At 52.9% G+C, this 23,717-nt stretch overlaps 1 protein-coding gene across 1 annotated transcript; it reads left to right on the forward strand.

Moving 5' to 3' along the window:
* Positions 1-18,018: 18,018 nt before the first annotated feature.
* KCNK15 (potassium two pore domain channel subfamily K member 15) lies at positions 18,019-23,481 on the forward strand. Its single transcript, XM_086702302.1, has 2 exons — positions 18,019-18,340; positions 22,227-23,481. Exons 1-2 carry the CDS (start codon positions 18,058-18,060, stop codon positions 22,934-22,936), a joined length of 993 nt encoding a protein of 330 aa, XP_086558428.1. The 5' UTR covers positions 18,019-18,057; the 3' UTR covers positions 22,937-23,481.
* The last annotated feature ends 236 nt before the right edge of the window (positions 23,482-23,717 follow it).

Here is a 23,717-nt window from a genome sequence, read left to right on the forward strand (position 1 = left end):
GGGCCGGCTGCGGGGAGCAGGAGCCCCCAAGGACACGCAGCCTTGCAGACCTAGCAAAAAGCGATGGAGATGGGGAGGCAGACCCGGCTTCTACTTCTCCTACCCCCAGTTTCCATTAGTGCCTTCCATTGGCCACATCACCCCCTCCCCCGGAAGGTGAGAGGCAAGGGAGCCTGGGAGTCTAGGGCCCTGAGATACTCTGCAGAGGAGGCGAAGGGTGGCCCCAGCTCACAGAAGGCACGTGACCTGCCCCTGGGGACAGCTGCCTCCAGCACTTTACTCAGGTAACACCTCCTCCAAAAACCCCAGAGAATCACAGGCAGCGTCTGGGCCACTTATTCCTCACAAAACTCTGGTTCACAGATGAGAAAGCTGCTTGGACGCCCAGTTTACCTGACTCAAGGCTGAGTTGATGCTCTCTTACGGGATGAGAGTTTCAGTGGGTCAGGCTCCACAGGGGTAAACTCTGAACACATTGCCGGGGAAAATTCGGAGAATATCCCTAGAAACAGTGAGAGCGAGGATGAGGACAACAGACCTGTGTCCAATGATTCCTGCATGTGGGGCCCTTGCTTCCGGGCACTTTACCCACAATTGCATGTTGCCCTTGGGACATCCCTGAAGGAAAGCGCTATCGATATTCCCATTTTAGAGATGGGTAAACTGAGACCCAGAGTAACGGGTTGTCCTAGGATTGTGGTGCTGGGCCCTGGGCCATCTGGCTACAAGGCCTGTGACCTCACTATCAAGCAGCTGTGAACAGAGCTGCACAGAGTGGGCTTGGCCATCCGGCCCAACCCAGCTCTGCTGTTTCCTGGTGTGATTTTAGGCGGTACCTAACTTCTTTGTGCCTCAGGGTCCTTTTCTCTAAAGTGGGCTGAACAGCAGCGCTCTACACAGAGGGTTGTTGAGTATTCTGAGACTGAAATAACAATTTTAATTTTTTTTTAATGTTTACTTATTTTTGAGACAGAGAGAGACAGACCATGAATGGGGGAGGGTCAGAGAGAGGGAGACACAGAATCTGAAACAGGCTCCAGGCTCTGAGCGGTCAGCACAGACCCCGACACGGGGCTTGAACTCACGGACCGCGAGATCACAACCTGAGCCGAAGTCGGACGCTTAACCGACTGAGCCACCCAGGCGCCCCTGAAATAACAATTTTAGCTATCATCCTCTTGACTTGACCTTTTAGTGCTTTAGTTTTTTCATCTGTAAAATGGGCATAAAGAGCAGTACCCACCCTAAAGGATCACTGTGTTGATGAGTTCCCATATTAGGTCGCGGTAATTCCTCTGTGTTCACCCAAAATACAGGCTATTATTATTGTCCTGCCTTCACGGTTCTTTGGCAAGTCAGGGAAAGATATGAGGCAAAGGCTGGGAATTTTGTTTGTAAAGAAGAGGAGGTCATTTTGGGGGCACAGGTTAGGTGAAAATCAGACTACCCCCCACTGAAACCCACAGCTGGAGGTGCTGGGCCCAGCCATTCCCCGTTACATTTATACTTGTTAAATATCCATGTTGTTGCAGGTAACAATCGTGCATTCCTTCTCATCACTATGGTATTATTCCCTTGCACGAATATACTACATTTTCTCTACCCGTTCTATGCCTGATGGGGAGTTTCTGGATGGGGGCTATTATGAATAGGGTGTCATTCTAGTCCGTGTCTTCTGCTGGATATTGATGGACACTTCTGTTGGATCAACATTCAAAAGTGGAATTGCTGGGGTCTGCACTCTTCTTCCTGGGTTCGATTATCTTCCAGTAGATGGAGGTCTCTATACAATAAGTACTCAATAAAGACTTATTGCATAAATAATAAGAGAGCTGGGGCGCCTGGGTGGCTCAGTCAGTTAAGTGTCGGACTCTTGATTTTGGTTCAGGTCATGATCTCACGGTTTGTGAGTTTGAGTCCCGCATCGGGCTCTGCACTGACAGTGTGGAGCCTGCTTGGGATTCTCTCTCCCTCTTCTCTCTCTGTTCCTCCCCTGCTTGTGTTCTCTCTCTCTCTCAAAATAATGAACTTTAAAAATTAATGCTAAAAGAGCTAGTATTTATTGAGTTCTCACCACGTACAAGACTGTGCTCCAAGCATCTTCTATGTAATCTCTCACTTGACCCTCATAATAACATTTGAAGTATAATTATGCCCATTTCACTGACAGAGAAACTGAGATGGCAAATTGAGGAAAAAGCCCCAAGTTCACAGGGGCAGAACCAGGATTCAAACCCAGAGAATCCTGCTCAAGAGCCCGTGCCCCTGGCCACCAGGCTCCCCTGTGAGCAGTCGCTGCAGTGTTCAGGGGTGAGGCCCACGGGCCTGGACAGGTAGCTGTGGGCATGGGAAAGAGGGAACAGTTGGAGAATCAGCAGAGCCTGACATTGCCTGTGAGATCTGGTTTGAAGAATGCATGTGAGCAGCACGGGAACTAAGATACCCAATACAGCCCTGGGCTTCGGGCTGGAGGGCGGCAGAGTGGAGGGGCCACCAACAGAAACCCGGGAAAGTGGTGGAGGCTCTACAGGTGGCAGATGAGGGGGTGTCCTCAATGCCTTGAGTTCGAGGATGCAGTGGTCGCCTAGGACAGTGTGGCCAGAGGCAGCTGGAGATCAAAGACGATCAAAGATCATAGACTGACATAGAGACATGAGTTAAGGTCGGGAATTTGAGTCGCTGCACAGAGGAGTAGATGATCACATTGACCCGGCCATTTAGTTATGGAAATACAGACAAGTATGGGGTTTGCTGGTATGTATAAACTCTTACCACCCTGTCCTCTCCACCGCTCCCCAGCCAGGGCTACCATCATCTCTGCCCCGATGACCTCACACCCTCTTCTTGTTCTCCTGACTTCCACCCTGCTCCTTGCAGTGTGTGCAGAGGGATCCTGTTCAAGCCAAGCCAGACCACGCCGCTCCTGCACCTGAGAACATCTAAAGGCCTCCACACAACCTACAGCGCCCCTCACTGTGCCCCAGTCACCTGTCTGCCCTCATCCTCAATTACTCTCCCCCTTGGTCGTGCTGCTCTGACCTCATGGTGCTCCTGGCTGTCTCTTGAACATGCCAGACATTCTCCCACCTCAGGACCTTTGCGCTGGCTGTTCCCTATGCCTGGCATAATCTTCCCCCAAGTTTCCCCATGGCTAATCCCCTCACTTTCTTTCAAGTTTGACTCACAAAGTAAACACTTCACAGAGAACCTGCCTCAGCCACCCTGTTCCGTCCCTCTGATGCATGTAGCGTGTTTTAACACACTACCTGACTTGTTTGTAACATTTATTATTTGTTGCCTGACTCCGCAAGTGCTGGCTGGGACCTATTTTTTCTGCTTTGTTTCCTGGATCCCTAGGACTTAGAACAACACCGAGGACAGAACCAGGCTTGGTCCTTATTGAATGAATGAAATGATATACCTTCATTCAGCATTTTGAAAAAGGGATTTAATGGGGCTTAGAAAAGTAAATACGCCATCGTTGTCAAATGGGAGTGGCTGCCCGGTTGGCAGTGATTTCCCAGTGGCCATGTTTGGGTGGGTCAGAGCTCACCCCATCCCCACCCAACACTCAACCTCAGTAGTTCTCAGAGTGGGGTCCCGGGACCAGAAGCATCAGCATCATCTGGGAACTGGTTAGAAATGCAAATATCTTGGGTCCCATTCCAGATTCACAGAAACTCTTGAGACGGGGCCCAGAAGTCTGTGTTTTAATAAGTCGTCCACCTCATTAGAACTGTAAGGTTAATCAGGAGTGTGGCTCCAGGGGAGAATGGGAGAGGACGGTGGTGCGCTGCTGCCCCCTTGCGGCACTCGCGCGCATGAACGGCCGAGATGCCCGGCGGGGAGGAGCCCTGGGAGGCGGGCTGGCAGGGCGTCTCCACCCGGAACGGCCTTGCCCCCAAAGGCAGGGAAGAAGCGGGATCCTTTACTGTTTGCATCAGCGCCACAGTTTTCTTGACTCCAAACACTACACGGATGCCTCTGAGGACCCCTGCACCGCCCTGAGCGAGAGGTGCCCACCTTAATCTGGCCCACCCCCTCCACGACTCCGAGTCCCTCGTCCACAATCCAGCTCCCTCCTCCCAGTGGCCAGACTATGCAGCGGGGAGCTGCTTCTGGAGCCCAGTTATGGTTATGTCACTCTGCTTAAACCCCTCCGAGGCTCAGAGCTGCCCTCTGGCTTGGGTCCAGACTCCGTCCATGACTCACCGGGTCCTGCTTTGTCTTCCCGCCTCCTCTGTGCCCCACCACACTGGACGGCTTGGGCTCCCCACCCCCCGCCAGGAGCACTCTTTCCCCCACGTCTTCACTTAGATGACCCCCAGATTATTTTCCATTAGTCGCAGCTGCCATGTCTACCTGAAGTCAACCTTCCCCCTTGTGCGCTGGCTCCCACCACTCTCACCTTCTCAGGTGACGTACCGGGAAGTCCCCCTTTCCACTCCCATGTCTTCCCATTTCTCCCTCTCTTCCCGATCATTCCAGCACACATACACACGTGTTGTCTGCTCCACTAACAAGAGGTTGGGTGCCCTCTTCAAGGGGCAGCTCCAGCAGCCTCACTGTCACATGCCTCTCCGTGGCTACAACGTGGTCTAGGATGTCAGCCACATCCTCAGCAACAGGGTTGTGATTTAGCTGATTCTCAAGAACTTTGTCCTCTTCTGCTTTGATTGATTATAACATCAGGGGGACCCCAAGGGCAGGAGCCCGGGCCTCTTGGACACCCTGAGGTTGGCCAATGAACATAGTTGTGAGTGGTCCCATCATACTGGTCTGGTTCTTATCTGTGGCCTATTCACTGCCTCCTGGCCCCTCACCACTGGCTTTCATAAAAGTGTTCTGAATCCCACCGCTGGGCTAGGTCTTTTCATCCACTCTTGGTGAGAAGGGGACATTAACATGAGCTGCCTCAGCAGCTTCTCCCCAGCCCTGAAGCCAGCAGGCAGCCAAGCACCGGCGGTTGACTTTGACTTTCACCCTCTCCTTGCTTCAAGGACTGGACCTCCAGGTCCTGATAACCCTCCCCCAGGCTTGGAGACATCCCATTCATATCGCGTTGCCCTCCTGTCCTCTCTCGATCCCTGCTCCATGCCTCACTCGCACCCCACTCAAAGCCCAAGGTTTGGGAACCGTGGCATCCACACTGTGTCACCGCTCACTCCGGGTGGCCAGTCTGGGGCCCTAATGGGAAGTCCCCCGAGGCCGTTCGCTCAGATTTCTCAGCTATCTCAATTCGATCTCCCCAAAGAAATCTACATGTATTTTAAAATCTCCTGTCAACAGTCATATTTGTAATGTGTCCTTAATCACTGTGATGCACATATGGGTCTTCATCATAATTTTTTTGCCGTTTATTTATTTTTGAGAGACAGAGAGATGCAAAGCGTGAGCAGGGGAGGGGCAGAGAGAGGGGGAGACACAGAATCCGAAGCAGGCTCCAGGCTCCGAGCTGTCAGCGCAGAGCCCGACACGGGGCTTGAACCCACGAACCGTGAGATCATGACCTGAGCTGAAGTTGGTTGCCCAACCAACTGAGCCACCCAGGCTCCCCAGGAAGGACTATTTTACCGCTGACCATGTTTAGATTTTCTGGCATGTGTGATAATAAAGAGCAGATCACATTTAGCCAGTCTTATTCAAGTTTTAAAAGTCTTTAAAAACAACGCACCCCTTTATCACCTGCCTCTGGGGTACACCACTCCAACACCATGACCCCGCCTTGCCACATCACTGCTTACTAGCTAAACCCCAAAGTCTATTTCTCAGTTACATAACACTCCTAACAGGTGCTTCTGGGTGATAGTCTCCTCCACAAAATGATTAAGAGACTCGGCCTCCTTCAGTCTTATGGCTCCACCCCATCCCCACCTTATCGGCATCCAGAATAGCACACACAGGTCAGGTAGGCAGGTCAGCCATCCCATGCAACGCCTCAAGAATGTTTCTGGAACAACTGGGATCAGTGGCGAACAATTACCATCATTTTGACTCAAGTGGCCAAACGGTCACTGGCTAAGCTTTCAGTTGCCAGAGGCTACGTCTGCCACCCTGAGAAGAGACTGCCTGAAAAATGAAGTCACACAGAGCCAAGTAATTAAGGGAGACAGATGCCAGGCAATAGGGTATGAGCTACTGGGTCCAGCCATGCCTGAAGTTATACCTCCCTAAACCTTTCAGTTATGTGAACATGTAAATTCCGTTTCTATTTAAACCAGTCTGAGTTGGGTTTCTATCACTTGAATTAAAAGAGTCTTGACAAATATAATTGTATATGGTAGTGTAATTACCAGTCTATTCTTGGCTTTTCTGTTGGGCTCTGCTCCCTAGAAGCCAAGTAGATTTCTGATTCATCCTTGTGTCCCTGAAGCCAGCACAGGACCTGGCACACGGTAGGTATTTACCACATGCCTGATGAATGGTGACACACTTGGGTTCTAGCCCCGATTCCACCTCCGGTTTGTGACCTTGAGCATTGAATTCTCCTTTCCGAGCCCAGTTTTCAACTGTAATGACACGGTCATCTTTGCCCTTCCCTGCTTGAGGGCTGTGGTGAGGACCAGAGAAGTCCAGGCTGATGGAAGTGCTTGGCAAACTCTAAAGCTCTACATACATTGGAGCTATAATTATATTTTCAAGGATGTACATTTTGTCCTAATTTCACCAGCCCCCGACAGACTGTGGGTTCTTGGGACACAAAGCAGACAGCATGTTGGAAGAACAGAAGGATCTGAGAAGAGCATACTCAGCTGCCCCCAGCACCACCTCCATCAACACCAGCCTTGATGACCCTGCAGATGAGACGAGCAAGATGGACCCCTGGTGGCCGGCACCTGCCCCCCACGGAAATTGGTGAGACCAGGCATCTCAGTGTCTCCTTAAATTTGAGTCCTTATAAGTGCTATGACAATGGGGCAGAGGGTGGCTGGTTGTTCTCCAAACTGTCTCTCTCTTCCTCCTGGGCACCCAGAGAGAGACCCCACCTTCTGGCCAGGGGACTGAAGTCTGGCCGTGGGATAGGATTTCAGATCTGAACCATAAACACCCCACTTACAATCGTCCACACTCGCTCTTTGCCTTTGTCCACTGGTCCCATCCAGAGGACCCAATAGACGGCTCCAAGGGTTTTTTTTTTTTTAATGTGTATTTATTTTGAGAGACAGAGAGCAAGCAGGGAAAGGGCAGAGAGAGGGGGAGAAAGAGAATCCCAAGCAGGCTCTGCGTCGTCAGCACAGAGCCGGTGTGGGGCTTGAACCCACGAACCATGAGATCATGACCTGAGCCGAAACCAAGAGTCAGACGCTTCACTGACTGAGCCACCCAGGCGCCCCTAGAACATTGTTCTTAACTGTTCTCTGTGAGCCTAGGTCCCCTCACATAGCTGTTTGTTGGGGACTACGATCAAAAAGACACGACTAACGATTGACCCCTGAGCTGGACCCAGTACTCAGAGGCTCCTCAGCCTCTCCCCTGCCCTTGGAATGTGGGTTCCACTTGCCTTTCCTGTTCCCAGAGCCTGCTCCAAGGACACAGCCGTGAGATGGTGATGTGGTGTTGAAAACACCCGCACAGTGTATGTGACTGAGCCCAGTTAGGGCCCCCTTCATGAACCCTTAAGATTTGGCGGGCAGGTGCAGGGATCCATTTGTCTTCCTGCTGCCTGGGACAAGCCTCATACGGGAGTTCCCTTTGCCATTATTAAAACTGCCACCTACCAACCTGGAGTGGCCCATCTCTCTCTTGGGTCTCTCCCTGTGCTCCTCAAGAGGGGGCTGGTTTCAGACTATACCCGGGAAGCTCAAGAGAGGGTTGTGAGCCTATACTGCTAAAATCTATGATCTTCTCCGATTAGTAATATTAAATACATAAAATAACATACATGGGGTTACAAAGGAAACAAATTACTGAAATATGGTCACTAAAATTAAAAAAAAAAAAGTGAGATAGTTACATATGTGCTTCATTTTAACACAGTAAACAAGATCGAGTCTAATTACCGTCATTTCAATGTGGTGATTATCTGCAATTAACTGCAACGTGATGCGACAATACCTGTGACTTCTATCGGCAACAAGTAGGTACAGCTAATGCCACCTTGTCCACGTTCCTAATCGAAGGACGTGCTAAGAGTCAGCTCGAGGTGAGTGTAAATAAAGATGCAATTCTTTTCCCTCTCAAGTCCATAAATCCCTAAATTCCATCCATAGATCCCTCGACTCCGGGGTAAGAGTCTCTGCTTTAGGGCAGGACAGAGCCACGAAAAAAAGGCCTGTGTCCTTGGGTGACCACATAGAGCTGAGACCCCTGCAACACGTATGCAACCCAGAGGAAAAGACAAATTTTTTCCAGGAACGTCAAGACTCTGGGGCCAGGCTTGATTTACTGCGCCAGCTGGGTGAACCTGAACAGGCCATCCAACCTTTCTGGACTTCCATAGCCTCATGGAGAAAATGCAGACCATGATCCCAGGCTTACAGGGCGGCCATGAGGACAGGAGACAATAGCTCGAGAGGTTTGCAAACTCTATGTAATGTATGTCTGAGGTCTTCAGACACCAGCCGGTGAACTGGTACTGAAAATAAGGGCAACGCAGTGGAACTTCATCAAGTTAAATGGATACCATCTGTAGGACTGGCCTTTACCCTGAACTTATGACCTCTCTAATTTGAGGGGTTATGAAATTGATTCTTTTATAAAATGAGGATGCCTATAAATAACGCTTGTGGATTTCCCCCATTGTTCTCACTTTGCAAAGGGAGTTGGCGGTGTTTTTTGGACTCACAAATAATTTCATGAAATTTGGTGGTTTATGAAGACCAAAAAGTGGGAGACCGCACAAATAGCCATTCTTATTATCACTCCAAACTAATAAAGCTTAGAGAGGATTTGATCCCTGACCTGGCAGAAGTCTGAATAACAATAATACTTAATATGTACTGAGGGTTTCAACGTGTCCCCAAGTGATCGAAATATTTGACCTGCATCACTGGTTTATTGAATAATCTGAACTTAGTGAGGGGATACACAGAAGCAGGGTTTAGTTTTTCTTCAGCTGTTGTCTTTGAACACATTGCATCAAACCTCTCCTTGCCCATGCTTTTTAGTCGGGCTGAGATACCTCATCATATCCTACTGAACACTTCTGCTAAGTCAGGACTGACCCTTCACTTCAAGAATGCATTGTTATTTAATGTAACAAACTGTTAAGTAGCCTAAGTAGGTGCACCTTGTTACACTAGGTGGTAGGTACTATTATTAAAAGCATCTTACAGCGCTCGCTTCGGCAGCACATATACTAAAAGCATCTGACAGATACTAAGGCCCAGAGAGATGAGGTAAGTTGCCTGAGGCCACAGAGCTAGTAAGTTATAGACACAGGATTCAAACCCAGAATGTCTGGCTCTAGAATCTTGCTTTTAATCTCTGCAGCACTGAAAGCAGTGTGAGGGTCCCTTTAACACCTTTCCCACCCCCACCCCTTCTAAGTTCTAGCTTCTCCTGTTACGAGGCCTGGAGGGAGCAGTACAGGAAAGGCGGCAAAAATCAAGCTGGTGTTGCTTGAGGTCATCTCAGGGGGATGGATTCCTTCTGTGTGTCCAGTGTCCGAAGGCTGGTATCCTTGGGCCACGTGAGTAGCTTATTCAGGGAAATCTAGGACCCATGGACCTCTCTAAGACCCTGTCCCCAGAAGTACACTTCATAGCCTCTTTCTGCCAGAGTCCTCTTTCCTGGAAAGCAAAACGATCATCCCTTTTGGGCAGGATACTGAGCAGATGGCCCAGCACCTACTCAGCTCACGGGAAGCTCTCCCATCCTTGCATGGCCAAATGGCTGGGGGTGCGGGATGCCCTCCGCCCTGCCATCTCTCTTTTTTCAACGTTTTTTTTTTTTATTTATTTATTTTTGGAACAGAGAGAGACAAAGCATGAACGGGGGAGGGGCAGAGAGAGAGGGAGACACAGAATCGGAAACAGGCTCCAGGCTCCGAGCCATCAGCCCAGAGCCCGACGCGGGGCTCGAACTCACGGACCGCGAGATCGTGACCTGGCTGAAGTCGGACGCTTAACCGACTGCGCCACCCAGGCGCCCCCCTGCCATCTCTCTTGAACCACTTTCTTCCAGCTCAGACTCTGCGGGCAGATGTGCAAGCAGTTGGAGAATCAGAAACCACTCACCGCTTCTGGCAGGAACCCCAAGTCTCTACAAGCAGGATCTATGAGGACAAGGGGAGTACCCCTTTGTTCTTTCCCCAAGAAAGCAGAGAAGAAAAGGCATGTCCTTTCTCCCTGTTCTAGAAAATCATTCTCAAATTCTAATCTTCTGCTTATGGAGGCTGAGGGGGTGGGGATGGGGTAGGAGAAAACCTGGTATGATGTCCTTAAGAAGGTCCTACAGGCATGTGTCTCGTGGCTTTCTGGAAATAGGGGGTATCTAGCACCTTGTGGTTTTAAGTGGAAATAGGAGGCAACAGAAGCCCCATTTAAGAGTCTGTTACGTGTATGTCATCGAATTTAACCCTCACAACAGCCCTATAAGGTAAGTTCATTAATTAGGGTAACAGCAGTTGCTATAACAAGCAAACCCCCAAATTCAGCCGCTTAATGCAATAGAAGTTTATTTCTTACTCACGTAATAGTCCAAAGCAGGTGTTCCTGGCTGGAGTTCCTTCATGTGGTGAGCCAGGTAGCTTACAGGTTATGGCTCCACCAAACTCCGGGACCTTGGGAGCCTTCTGCAGCTAGATTGCCCTCAGGGTGGAGAAGTTCACCTGCTCCTTAAAGGCCCCACCTAGAGATGACACTCACCACGCCCACTCACATTCCATTGGTGCGGGCTAGTCATGTGGTCACGCTAGGAAGCAAAGGAGGCTGGGAAGTGTAGTCTCCATCTGGGCAGATGTCTTTCAGAGATGATTCCACACTAGGTAGAAGCTTTCTTTACCAATGTCTGTTTAATCAGCCCACCAGGTTAACCAGTGCTCTGCATTTCATTGGAACACGACACTCCTGCCCCAGGCACAATGAAAGCTCACAGCTAGTGGGCCACTGCCTGGCATTCCATTCTGCTGCCTCCCACAGAATGGTGTTGTGGGCTGAAAGTCTGTGTACCTCCCATCCCCAAATTCATATGTTGAAATCCTAATCCTCAATATGAAAGTATCGGGAGATAAGGTCAAGAGTGGGGAGCGCTTATGAATGGGATTAGTGCCCTTATAGGAAGAAATAGGAGAGAACTTGCTTCCTCTCTCCAATCTCTGCCATACGAGGAGAAAACAAGAAGACGGCCATCTGTAAACCAGAAAGAGGACTTTCACCAGCCGCGCTGGCCCCCTGATCTCGGACTTCCAGCCTCTGTCACCGTGAGAAATAAAAGTTTCCTGTTTAAGCCACCTCATCTCTGGGATTCTGTTTTGGCAGCCTGAGCTAAGACAAATGGCACGTTTGCCAAGAATCTGCTGGGCCTGTTCCCAAACCAGTTTGCACCGGCCACACTTGTTATTGTAACGATATTCCACAGGCTGATGAAATACGAGTGCAAAAAGGAAGAGATTTGTTTTTATGAAAATTCGATAGAGACGAGTTGCTAAAAAACACTGTCAATTTAGGCATGGAAGAAACAATGACAAGAGATCCAGAAAAAACCTGCCACGAGAGAGAGATTCTGCACTCGAGTTGCTACACAGTATCTTCAAATCCTTGTTCCGCTTGAAATAAACCCCAGTCAGAAATCAGAAGATAGATCCTGTAGCTGCTGTAAGGAGGACAATGCTAAAAGCCAATTAGCAGCTCAAGAATGGCAAATGTTCTAGGTGTTTATCATTTAAAATAATTCTGTGCGGGGCGCCTGGGTGGCTCAGTCGGTTGAGCGGCCGACTTCAGCTCAGGTCAGGATCTCGCAGTCCGTGAGTTCGAGCCCCGCGTCGGGCTCTGTGCTGACAGCTCAGAGCCCGGAGCCCACTTCCGATTCTGTGTCTCCCTCTCTCTCTGCCCCTCCCCTGCTCACCCCCTCTCTCTCTCAAACATAAATAAACATTTTAAAAAAATAATGAACGAAAAACCATTTTATTGTGAAAATTCTCAGGCATACACTAAAGGACACAGAATGGTTTCACAACTCTCCATTCCCCCTTCAGTTAGTTTTCTTACTGTTTATTTATTTATTTTTATTTTTGAGAGCGACAGAGAAAGAGCAGGGGAGGGGCAGAGAGAGATGGAGACAGAAAATTCCAAGCAGGCTCCGCGCTGTCAGCACAGAGCCCGATGTGGGGCTCGACCTGACGAGTCATGAGATCGTGACGTGAGCTGACATCGAGTTGAGCATTTTACTGACTGAGCCAGGCAGTGTCCCATCCCCGTCAGTTGGTTTTTAAAATTAATAACCAGAACAAAAGTTTTAATATCTCCACTAGCCCAAACTCCCAATGGCTCCGACCGAATGGCCGCAGGCTCCGTGTCAGGAGTCCTTTGAGCAGCTCTGGCGGGTCCCGACAGTCAGGGACAGGGTCATGCTCAGCTGCCACTTGTCCCCTGACCAGTATCTGCATCAGCCTAGGGACAATGGTGGCCCCCCCCTCCCCAACACACACTGGGTACAGCTATGGTGTTTCCGGTAGGTTCCATCTCTCTGGGCCCCTCGAACCAGTGCCTGGAAGATTCTGCAAGACCCCCAAATCCTACCTATAACCTTCTTTAAATTAGCGAGAGGCAGCTTTTAACATCTTGCAGCCCAGATCCCTCAATGATCCTCCAGCTGCAGAAAGGTCACAGCTGCCACCTCCAAGAAGCTGGTACCTGAGGCCCAAATGATCCATTCTTGAAGGACGGAGACAAGAGACAGACATCTTATCAGGAAAAATGCCTGAGCCCTCCAGGCTTCTGGAAAATTACTGAACTATATTCTAACTATAAAAATCAATCCTTTGAGATCCCAGGAGGCCTGGGGAATAATTGGGGTGGAAAAGGAAAAGACAACATTAATTGGGTGTAAGGGGTACTCACACGTGCTGGGACCAGTACAGAACTACTGGTACTCCCATGTCACAGATGAGGAAACTGAGGCTCAAAAGTGACGTCATTTGTCCAAGATGGAACAGAGATCTGACTCACTCAGAAACTCCTGTTCTTTCTGGATTACTGCCCTACCATGTGCCACCTTGGATGACAGTCCCTTCTCTCTCCCTGATCCTGGGTCTTCCCTCTGACATGAATGGCATGGCCTGCCTGGCTCACAAAGCTTTCAGAAAGTTCTAGACTCATAAGGGATGTGAAGTGCTCTGAAAGGCACCCAGGGTCCAGCTGGGGACTGGGATCACCCTTCTTGTTGTCCTCAGAGCTGGCAACCCTGGGGCTCTGGAAGAAGATCAGTGGCCTCACTGAGGGGCCATGCGTGGGACTCCGGCATGAAGGGACAGAGGAAAATCACTGGGTCCCCTCAAGTTCCCAGAGTGGGAAGAAGGGGAGCAGGTGGGGGGGCAGGTGAAGGGGGTGCCTCGGAGTGTTGCTGTTTTTGGTGACGGCTCAGCTGACGGTTTTGCAAGCTGAGAAATACACACACACAAACTCTAACCTCCTCTGGCTTAAAATAGAGCTGCTGAACCAAAAATGCCAAGCACAGGGCACAGTCACCTGCCTGGCGGGGCCAGACAGCTCCAGCATGGCCCCAATAATACCCACCCTCAGTGGGCACATCTGACAAACCAGCTGGGTGTCACAGGGTCTTCACGATGACGGTGGAGGCAGGCAGCCAGCCAGTACTCCTCAGCTCCATCTTCGAGAAGAGGAAGGTGAAATCCAGAGAGGCAATAGGGGCGGGGGGGGGGGGGGCGGTGATAAAGCCGGCGGCATCTTGCCTGACGAAGCACCATGGTGCATTGGAAGGATCATGACCTTGGGGACCGCGCAGCCCCGAGTTCGAGTCCTGGCTCAGCCCCTGCCTGGCTGTGAGGACGGGACAAGCAGGGCATCTTCTCTGTGCCATGGTTTCCTGCACTAGAAAGGGAGGGCCCCGTCGGTAATGTGGGAGAATGTGCCTGGCACACACATGCACTTCCAGAAAAAGAATTCCTGACATCTGCAGGCAGACAGTTGTAAAAAGGGAGGAAAAGCAGTGAGCTGCTACTGGGCACCTGGAAAGTGACACACAACATCTTCTATAATCCTCGACGCGGTCCCATGAAGGGGGCGTTATTATCACTTTCATTTCTCACATGGGAGAAGCGAGGCCAGAGAAGTGTTCTACCCACACTCACCCACCGGGAAAGTGGAAGAGCTGGAATTTGAACCCAAGCGTCGTTGACTCCAGCTGTGTCAATGACCAGGATCGTGAATTGTCCCCGGAAAGTTCTTCTCAGGCCCTTCTCAGGCTGTAAATCCATGGTGCTTCCCCATCCCCCCAAGACTGTCTTGCCCTTCTGAAGTCTGGGCAGGAATCAAAAAAGTTACAGGGGTGCCTGGGTGGCTCAGTCGGTTAAGCGTCCCACTCGACTCAGGTCATGATCTCGCAGTTTGTGGGTTCAAGCCCCGCATTGGGCTCTGGGCTCACAGCTCAGAGCCTGGAGCCTGCTTGGGATTCTGTGTCTCCCTCTCTCTGCCCCTCCCCTGCTCATGTTCTGTCTCTCTCTCTCAAAAATAAATAAACACTAAAAAAAAATTTTTTTTTATTTTTTTGAATAAAAAAAAAAAAAAAGAATAGAAAAGCTACAAATAAGGCTGCAGCACCAGAATCCTGCTTCTGGGTCTCTGAGCCGCGGTCTGGCTCCTCAGGAAGAGAAGTGAGTCAGAGCACACGCCACAACGTCTCTATGGGCCTGGGTGTTTGCTCACTTGTGACGTCCGAGACCGTGCCTAACACTTCCAGATGGTCCTCAGGGGCAGATGCTGCTCTGGGTGCCTCCGGCTTATGGGCTCCTTCGATGCTCACATCAGTGAAGCCGTCCCTGCTGCTGCTCCCAGAAATGGTCACAGACGTGGCAGCTCGAACAACACAAACGTGCCATCTTCCACTTCCGTAGGGTGGAGGGCTACCCGGGTCACACAGATGAACTGCGCTGAAACTGAGATGCTGGCAGGACTGCATTCCCTTCCGGAGGTTCTAGGGAGGAACTTCCTTGCCTTTACCAGATTCTAGAAGCCACCTGCTCTCTTTGGCTTGTGGCCCCTTTCTCCATCTTCAAAGCCAGCGACGTCAGGCCAATTTCTTCTAACGGTTGTCCCTCTTCTGCCTCCCGTGTCCACGTGTAGGGACCCTTTTGAGGACACCGGGCTCACCCAGACTGTCCAGGATCACCTCCCGTCTCCAGGTCAGCTGATTAGCAACCTTCCTTCCACCTGCAACCGCCCCCCTCCTCTCTGCCACGTACCCTAACCTATTTACAGGTGCCAGGGAAAGAATGTGTGCATCTTTGGGGGGCCATTCTGTCGAGCACAGCACCTTATGAGATAGGAGCTTTTCCAAACCCCTTTTACTGGGGGTGGGGAGACTGAGGCATCCCAGGTCCACACACTGGTAAGCAGCAGAACTCGGATATGAACCCAGGCAGTCACGGTGCAGAGTCCATGCTCTTAACTTCTATAGGCGGCTGTGGCTCCTCTGTCTGCAGCCACCAGCTGTGCGCTGTGCCAGATCCGGGTGCTGAGGACAGAGAGGGGACCAAGGTAGGATTCCTGTCCTCAGGGGGAGCATAGATATGGAATGTGAGGATCCCAATGCACTGGAAAGAAGGGAAGACGGCAGGAACTCAGAGGCCTCTGGCGGCACAGAGAAGGCCGCCCGCGGAGGGGTCAGGGAAGGAGATGTCCAATGAACTGGGAGCTGAGGATGAACAGGGCATCGGCCATCCAGGCCTACGGCGTAGGAGATCGTGATGACGATATGCATGAATACTTGCCAAGCGCTTCACCCGGGGTCTGGCCCCTGGCAGGCATTCGATACATGTGGGCTGCTGAGTGTAATGGAGAGAAGACTGTTTCAAGCAAAGCAAGAGTTTGTGCAAGGAACTGAAAGTTCTGTGTGCCTGAAACAAACAAAAAACCGCAACGGGGCTGCTGGAGTAGAGATGGGGGGTGGGGGGGGGACAGGGGATGCATGCCAAGGCTGCAGCAGAGACCAGGCCATGCAGATGCTCTGGACACCTGCAAGAGAGGCTGCCCGTGCTCGCCCCGAATCTCCACGAAGACCCACCCATTTCAGAGTGAAATAAATGGGTCTCACCTCAGCGCTGGGCGGCAGGAGTGGATTCCTAGGGAGTGAGGTCAACGGAAGGCTCTCCAAGCACCCAGCCGGTCAGGCGAAAGACCCAGGGGTCATCCGGAGCGCCCCCTTGCCCTCCATATCCAGCCCGTCAGCAGGTGCTGCTGTTCCGTGCGTCAGGGTAACACCAGCTGCAGTAACAGGCTGGCCCCACAGCTCAGGGCCTTAATGCAACAGAAGTTCAGAATAGGTGCTCCTGGCGTGGGGCAGCCTTGGGCTGCGTGGTCAGGCACCCAGTCCCCTTCCACCCTGCGGCTGTGCTCTCTCCTAAAGCCTTTGCCTCTCTGCATTCAGCCTGCAGGTTGGGGAAGAGAGGTGGAGTGCGGCACCGGGAGGGGTCACTTCTGCCCACATTCCATTGGCGGCAGTTCTAAGTGCAAAGGAGGCTGGGAAATGTGGCTATAGCTGTGTGCGCCCAACTCCAGCCCACCACCCTATCCCAGATCCAGCCCCCCACCTTCTCTGCACCTCCAGTGCCCTGCCCCTGGTCCAGGCCAACCCCCACCACGTGTGGGGACTACGAAACTCTCCTAACTGGCCTCCACTCTTAGTCACCACCCCTTTTCCACAGGACAGCCAGGATGCTCTTTTTTTTTCTTTTTAATGTTTATTTATTTACTTTTTTCTTTTTTGTTTTTTTTTTAATGTTTATTTATTTTTGAGAGACAGAGACAGAGCTTGAGCAGGGGAGGGGCAGAGAGAGGGAGACACAGAATCCGAAGCAGGCTCCAGGCTCTAAACTGTCAGCACAGAGCCCGACGCGGGGCTCGAACTCACAGACCGCAAGATCATGACCCGAGCCAAAGACGGACACCCAACCGACTGAGCCACCCAAGCGCCCCAGGATGCTCTTTTTTAAAAATGCTAATCAGAGGGGTGCCTGGGTGGCTCAGTCCGTTAAGCATCTGACTCTTGATTTCAGCTTCGGATTCTCTCTCTCCCTTTCTCTCTGACCCCCCACCCCCAGCTCATGTTATCTCAAAATAAATAAAATTTTAAAAATTATTTAAAAACATACAAATGTCTATCAGATCACTGGTGTGGGCATCCTGCTTACAGCCTTTCCAGCTGTAACGAATAGACCTGCATAAGGACTTGTAAGACCCTGTGTGAAATCGCCTGTTTTCCTTCTGCTGCCTGCCCCTCCACCCCCCAGCTCCCCGATCCCCCTGGTTCCAGCCACACTGCTTCTCTGCTTAAAGGACTTGCACTGGCTGCCTAGATGCTCCCTCCCCCGTCACTCCTCAGAGAGGCCTGTCCCGCCACCTCAGCTGGTGGCGCCCACCTCCCCCCCCCCCGAAACTGTCTCCCTTCTGTCCCACACTTGTCTTCAATGATCTTCGTGTGTCTGTGCTGTCGCCAACCCTCTTTCCTAGAGTATCAGCTCTATTTACCCCCAGGAAGCTTGTTTGCACCAGTAGGTGCTCAGTAAAGATCTGATGGATGACTGACTGACTGAACGAACGAGTGAATGACTGGCCCAAGGTCACAGAACCACAGTGGTGGATGGGACATCTGCACGGCCGGGCTTTGGGCGCTCTGCTCCAGCTGTCACCGTTGGCAGACACCTGCGCCGTTGGGTAAACAAAGGCAGGTGTTGGCAGGGGGCGGGGCGGCAGGAGGAGTCCTCTCGGTCCTCCTCGGCCCCCCCCACCGAGGCCCCGCCTCCGCCCCCCCCCGCCAGCTCCCCCCTCCAATGCCCGGCCGCCCGCAGCCCGCTCCCCGCCGCGCGGGGCGGAGGGCGCAGCGCGGGGCGGCCGTCGGGGCGCATGGACGGGCCCGGGGCGCGGGGCCCGCGGCGCCGCCATGAGGAAGCAGAGCGTGCGCACGGCCGCGCTCATCCTGTGCATCCTGTCCTACCTGCTGGTGGGCGCCGCGGTCTTCGACGCGCTCGAGTCCGAGGCGGAGCGCGGCCGCCAGCGGCTGCTGGCCCAGAAGCGCGGCGAGTTCCGGAGGAAGTACCGCTTCTCGGCCGAGGACTACCGCGAGCTGGAGCGCCTGGCGCTGCAGGCCGAGCCGCACCGCGCCGGCCGCCAGTGGAAGTTCGCCGGCTCCTTCTACTTCGCCATCACCGTCATCACCACCATCGGTGAGCGGGCCCCGCGGCGCCCCCCGCCCCGGGCTCGAACCCCTCCTCTGCCCCTGCCCGGGCCCGGTGGCTGTGGACCAGTCGTTTCAGCCGCCCTCCGCCGAAAGGGGACGGCGTCCCACGCGGGCGGGGCTGGGAGGAGTCGGGAGCTCAAGTTCGCCCAGAGGTGGCACGCGGGAGTGCTCGGGGGAAGCCTCCAGGGGCCGGGAGACAGGTGGAGCGGGGCGAAGCGCGAGTGGCTGGAGACGGAGGCTTCCTTGCCTGGCTGCATCACACTAGCTGTGTGACCTCAGACAAGTTGCTTAACCTCTCTGAGCCTCAGTTTTCTCCTTTGTAAAATAGGGCTGCTAATAGGCCCTATCTCAGGGCTGTACCGAGATAATTATTGCCAAGGAGATAATGTGTGCAGAAAGTTTTAGCGCAGGGCATGACACATACAAAGCACTAAAAAAGAGAGAGAGATTGATTTTTGTATTATAATTATTATGCCGTTACTCCATGACAATGGGATCTAGTCTGTCTTAGTCACTGCAGTGTACCCAGCCGAGCGCATAGTAGACACTCAATAAATATTTGTTGAAGGAATGACTGATTACCACAAGCTTTGGACCTCACCCTCGGGGATCCAGAGCAGTTTCTCTGCAGCATCTGGACCGTCAGTCGTTGCCATGGCTACCGTCTGGCTGGTACCTGCTGAGCAGAAGCCTGGGGAAGCAGGAAAGGAGAGAAGCAGGCTCTGCAGGGCTCCAGGCTGGGTGTCCGCCGCTTCCCAGGCCCCAGCTGTGGATGTCCAGGCACCCCCTAGAGCTTGGATCACCACTGTGGAAGCCTGAGCTTTGGAGAAAGTTTTTTCCTAATGCTCTTGGCGAACGAATGTGAGCTGTGGGTTAAAAGCCCGAGTTCTGCAATTACATAGCCCAGAGTTCCGTTCTCATCTCTGCTGCCTCCTGTCTGTCTTCTCTGGCAATTGAACGTACCTCCCGGAGCCCTGGTTTTCTCGACTGCAAATGCAGTGCTTGCTACCTCGCTGGGTGGTTGCCAGGTTTAAATGAGGTCAAGTGTGTAAAATGCTTGGCAAGGTGCCTGAGGCTAAATAGGCACTATTAATTGGTCATAATAACAATATAACAATTCATTGTTTGCCAGCTGTGGGCCCAGCTCCCACTCAGCCCATTATGACCCCTCCTGTGAACATGGGCACCCCTGCTTCCCTACCCAGGCTCAGCCCAAGACACTCTCTGTTGCCATGCCCAGTGGTGTGGGACCCCATCCACCTTTTCTGCCCTCCCCCACGTTATCTGGAAGGCTCACAGCTGGTTTTGGCCTTTTCTGTGGGCTGTTCCTCACTGGCACCTTGGAAGCCGGGGGGGGGGGAAGGGACCCAGCTTGGAAACAGCTGGAGCTTTGCCTTTTCCGGCCACCTGGGGGCGCCAGCTGGGGCTGTGTGGTCCCGGCTGCAAAAGCCAGCCTTGCAGAGAGCCCAGCGCCAGAACCCAGGAGCTAGAGCTTTGCAAGAGGCACTGAGGCACAATGGAGGAGAGTGGTTAATGGCTCAGGCCCTGTGATGTTTGGGCAGCTTCCTTGCTCTGAGCCTAGTTACCTTGTCTGCAAAAACGGGAGACTAATATTGCATACAGTAATTAGGAGGGTAAAATAAAATAATCTGTGTAGAGTGCCTAGCATGTTTAGTTATTATCATTGTTCGTTTCACTCTGTCAAAGCCTGACCTAGCCCCAACCAGCTGGAAACAGCGCTGCTTCGCATCTTACTGCTAAAAAGGTTCCCCTGTGTCGCACCCAGCACCCCCTTCAGTTTGATTTGATTATTGATGATGAGCATTATCGATATTAAACTTTCATTGGGCCTTTTGTCTGTGTCAGGCTCTGTGCAGGGCACTGGTGACTAGGGACACACAGAAGTGATTGGCGTGGTCTCTGGCCTCAAGGAGCTCACAGTCTCGTGGGCGGAGCTCCCCCCAAAAACAGATAGGGGGCAAACTGATGGGGCCATGCAATAGAAATGTGGATGTGGAGCCACAGATCTTTAATAACATGTATTGTGTCGATATTCTGAATAAATGATGTGTGCACGCAGCATACACAAAAGGGTAGAGAATGAAAAGGAAGTCTCCCTCTCACCCTGTCCCTCAACCCATAAGTCTCTTTCCCTGAGTCAAATACAGTTACTGGTTTTTTGTGCATCCTTCCACATATATTCTCTACCTGTGTATTCCTTTAAAACACACACATATATAGACATTAGGTTATACACACTGTTTTGTCTCGCACTTTCTTTTTTCACTTAATATATTTTGGCAATTTTTAAAAAATCAATCCCTAAAAAGCTGTGTCATCTTTTTCTTGGCCGTATAGCAGCATTTCTCAACCCCAGCACTACTCACACATCGGACCAGATAACTCTGTTGTGGAGGGAGGGCTGGCCTGTGCATCACAGGATGTTTAGCGTCCCTGGCCTCTACCCACAAGACGCCAGGAGCACACAACCATCCCAGTTGTGACACCCAAAATGTCTCCAGACATTGCCAAATGTCCCCCTCAGGGACAAAATGACCCTTGGTCGGAACCATTGCTGCGTAGGGCTCTGTCATTTGGTTGGCACCATGATTTATTTCACCAGGCCCCTACCGATGGACACTTAGGTTGCCTAGTTTTCACCACGAGCGACGATGCTTCCCTGATGCCCCCCATGCACACCTCACTTTGCACACACATGCATTTTGGAGGACTAACTTCCTAACTGTGGAAATGCACGGGCCAAGCGTTTGTGTATTTACATTTTGGCAGATGGTGTCCATTTGCTAGAGGGGGCACCTTCTTTGCACTTTTCCTGGGTTATGGGCCTCTTTGAGAATACCCTGAAAGCTTTCGCTCCTCTCTCCAGGAATGCTCGGTCCCTGGGGATGGCATGGTGGTCCAGGACTCCAGGAGGCCCACTCGCGTGTAGGTCCCCGACAGCAGTTGAGGGGACCTGATGAAGAATTACTGCTTCAGACTGAAGAAGTGCTTAGCGAGGGCTGGCTTGGAGCAGGATGTGGGAAGTCGTGGACTAGGGCAGCAGGGAAAGGGCTATCCAGGGGAGGAAAAAAACCATGAGAAGAGGCATGTGGAGGTGGGAATGCTGGTTGGGGGAACAACACAGGGTGGGGCTGGACAGGTGCGGGGTGGTAGGGGGAGTCATATCACCAAGGAGCTCCGACACCAAGTGAGAAGTGGTAGGTGCTTTACCCTGTGGGTCCTGGGGCACCATGGAAGATTTTGCTTGATGTTTAAATCAAGGCATACTTCACACACGGTGAAACACACATTTTTCAGTGTAGCAGCCCTCGGCGAGTTCTCACGGGTGAGGACCTGTCCTGCAGCCACCACCGAGACTTAGCAGGCTCCCATCGCCCCCAAATTTGTCATGCCCCTTTCTGGTTAACCCCCTCCTCCAACCACAACGACTGGCGACCGCAGATCTGCTCTCTGTCCCCATGGTTTTGCCAGAATGTTTCCAGAATGCCATTTCAATGGAACCATGGAGTGTGTAGTCTTTTGCGCTTGGCTTCTTTCGCTAACCGTAATGCAGCTGAGACCCATCCTTTGTTGGCGCAGGTAACCCCAGTTCATTCCTTTCTGTTCCGGAACGGAATTGCATTGTAAGTGCGTACCGCAGGTTGTTTACGCGTTCCCCAGCCGAGGGACGCTGGGTTGTTTACAATTTGGGGCGGTTAGGGATAGCCACACAAGGTTTCAAAGGCGGGGAATGACCTAGTTAGAAGCAGCAATTCAAGACGCTGCGCAGGCTCCGGGGGGGCAGGGGAGGGAGCCCGGACAGGGCGGCTGCGGCCGGTGCTCACCACCCCTCCCCTCCGCTCTCCCTGCAGGGTACGGCCACGCCGCGCCGGGCACGGACTCGGGCAAGGTCTTCTGCATGTTCTATGCGCTCCTGGGCATCCCCCTGACGCTGGTCACCTTCCAGAGCCTGGGCGAGCGCCTGAACGCGCTGGTGCGGCGCCTCCTGCTGGCGGCCAAGCGCTGCCTGGGCCTGCGGCGGCCGCGCGTGTCCACCGAGAACATGGTGGTGGCCGGGCTGCTGGTGTGCGCCGCCACCCTGGCCCTCGGGGCCGCCGCCTTCGCGCACTTCGAGGGCTGGACCTTCTTCCACGCCTACTACTACTGCTTCATCACCCTCACCACCATCGGCTTCGGTGACTTCGTGGCGCTGCAGAGCGACGAGGCGCTTCAGAGGAAGCCGCCCTACGTGGCCTTCAGCTTCCTCTACATCCTCCTGGGGCTCACGGTCATCGGCGCCTTCCTCAACCTCGTGGTCCTGCGCTTTCTGGCGGCCAGCACCGACGCGCCCGAGCGCGCCACCCGCCGCGCCAGCCCGCTCCGCCTGGGGGCGCCCGAGAGCCGCGGCCGCCCTCCGCCCCGCTGCCCTGCCCGCGCCGGGGGCTCCGCCTCCATCTCGTCCCGCGTGCACCGGCTGCAGCTGGGGGCCCGCGACAACCTGGCCTTCTCACCCCCCTCGAGCCCTGGGGCTGTGGGCGGCGGCACGGTGGGCAGGCCCCCGGCCCGGCGGAAGTCCATCTGACAGCCCTGTCCCGGGCCCCGGACGGTGGGGGTTGGGGGAGGTCGAGGGAACAGGAGGGGCTAGGGTCACCTGTCAGGGCATGTTCCCCAGAGCTTGGAGAGGGTAGAGGGGCTGTGGCCTCAGGGCCGTCTTCTGCCACGAGCAGTGTCTTTCCCTTCTGTGGCCAGCCCCTCCCTCCTCTCCAAAAATCCATTAAAGCCACACCTTAAGCACAAGCACGTCCTGTAGGTGCAAATCCCCGTGGTCCGAACTGTTTTAGGAAGGCGCGGCCACATCAGCCACCCAGGAGAGGCTCTCCACAGGCCCATGTCATCAGCTAGCCCTCCCGAGTGGAAACAGGTGGCTGTTTCTCCGCTGAGAGAGGAGGCAGGTTTTCCGTGTTGTAAGGGAAAATGCGGGACTTTCAACCCTGGGAGGCAGGCAGTGAGGCCAGCTGCTCACACCAGGAGAGGCATGGGGATCGAATGCACTGAAGGGAAACAGCTCCTGTCCCCGAGTGTAGGGGCGGACAAATCTGCACTATTTAAAAGATCGCTCATCCTCTTGCTCAATGTGTAGAGTGGAATTGACCCCTGTGTGAATGAAACACACCCTCCGCCCGACCCCCCCCCCCCACCATGTTCTTTGTCCTTGGCGAGCGCCATCCGAGGACGAGGAGGGCCTTGTTGACACCCACCACATCACTGGAGCACCTGGACGCAGTCAAATGCTGTGGGAAGACCCCTCTTCTGGAAGCCGTGAGATCTGGGTCCTGCCAACTGCCCTCAGCGTGACCTTGGGG

Source organism: Puma concolor, chromosome A3, assembly GCF_028749965.1.
Source record: "Puma concolor isolate L17-30 chromosome A3, mPumCon1.1.hap2, whole genome shotgun sequence".
NCBI classification, from domain to species: domain Eukaryota; kingdom Metazoa; phylum Chordata; class Mammalia; order Carnivora; family Felidae; genus Puma; species Puma concolor.

Bases quoted from the DNA above. Each gene is read 5' to 3' on its own strand.
- KCNK15 (XM_086702302.1), top strand. From the start codon at position 18,058: ATGAGGAAGCAGAGCGTGCGCACGGCCGCGCTCATCCTGTGCATCCTG. The intron at 18,341-22,226 runs GTGAGCGGGCCC...CTCTCCCTGCAG, and splicing joins CACCGTCATCACCACCATCG to GGTACGGCCACGCCGCGCCG.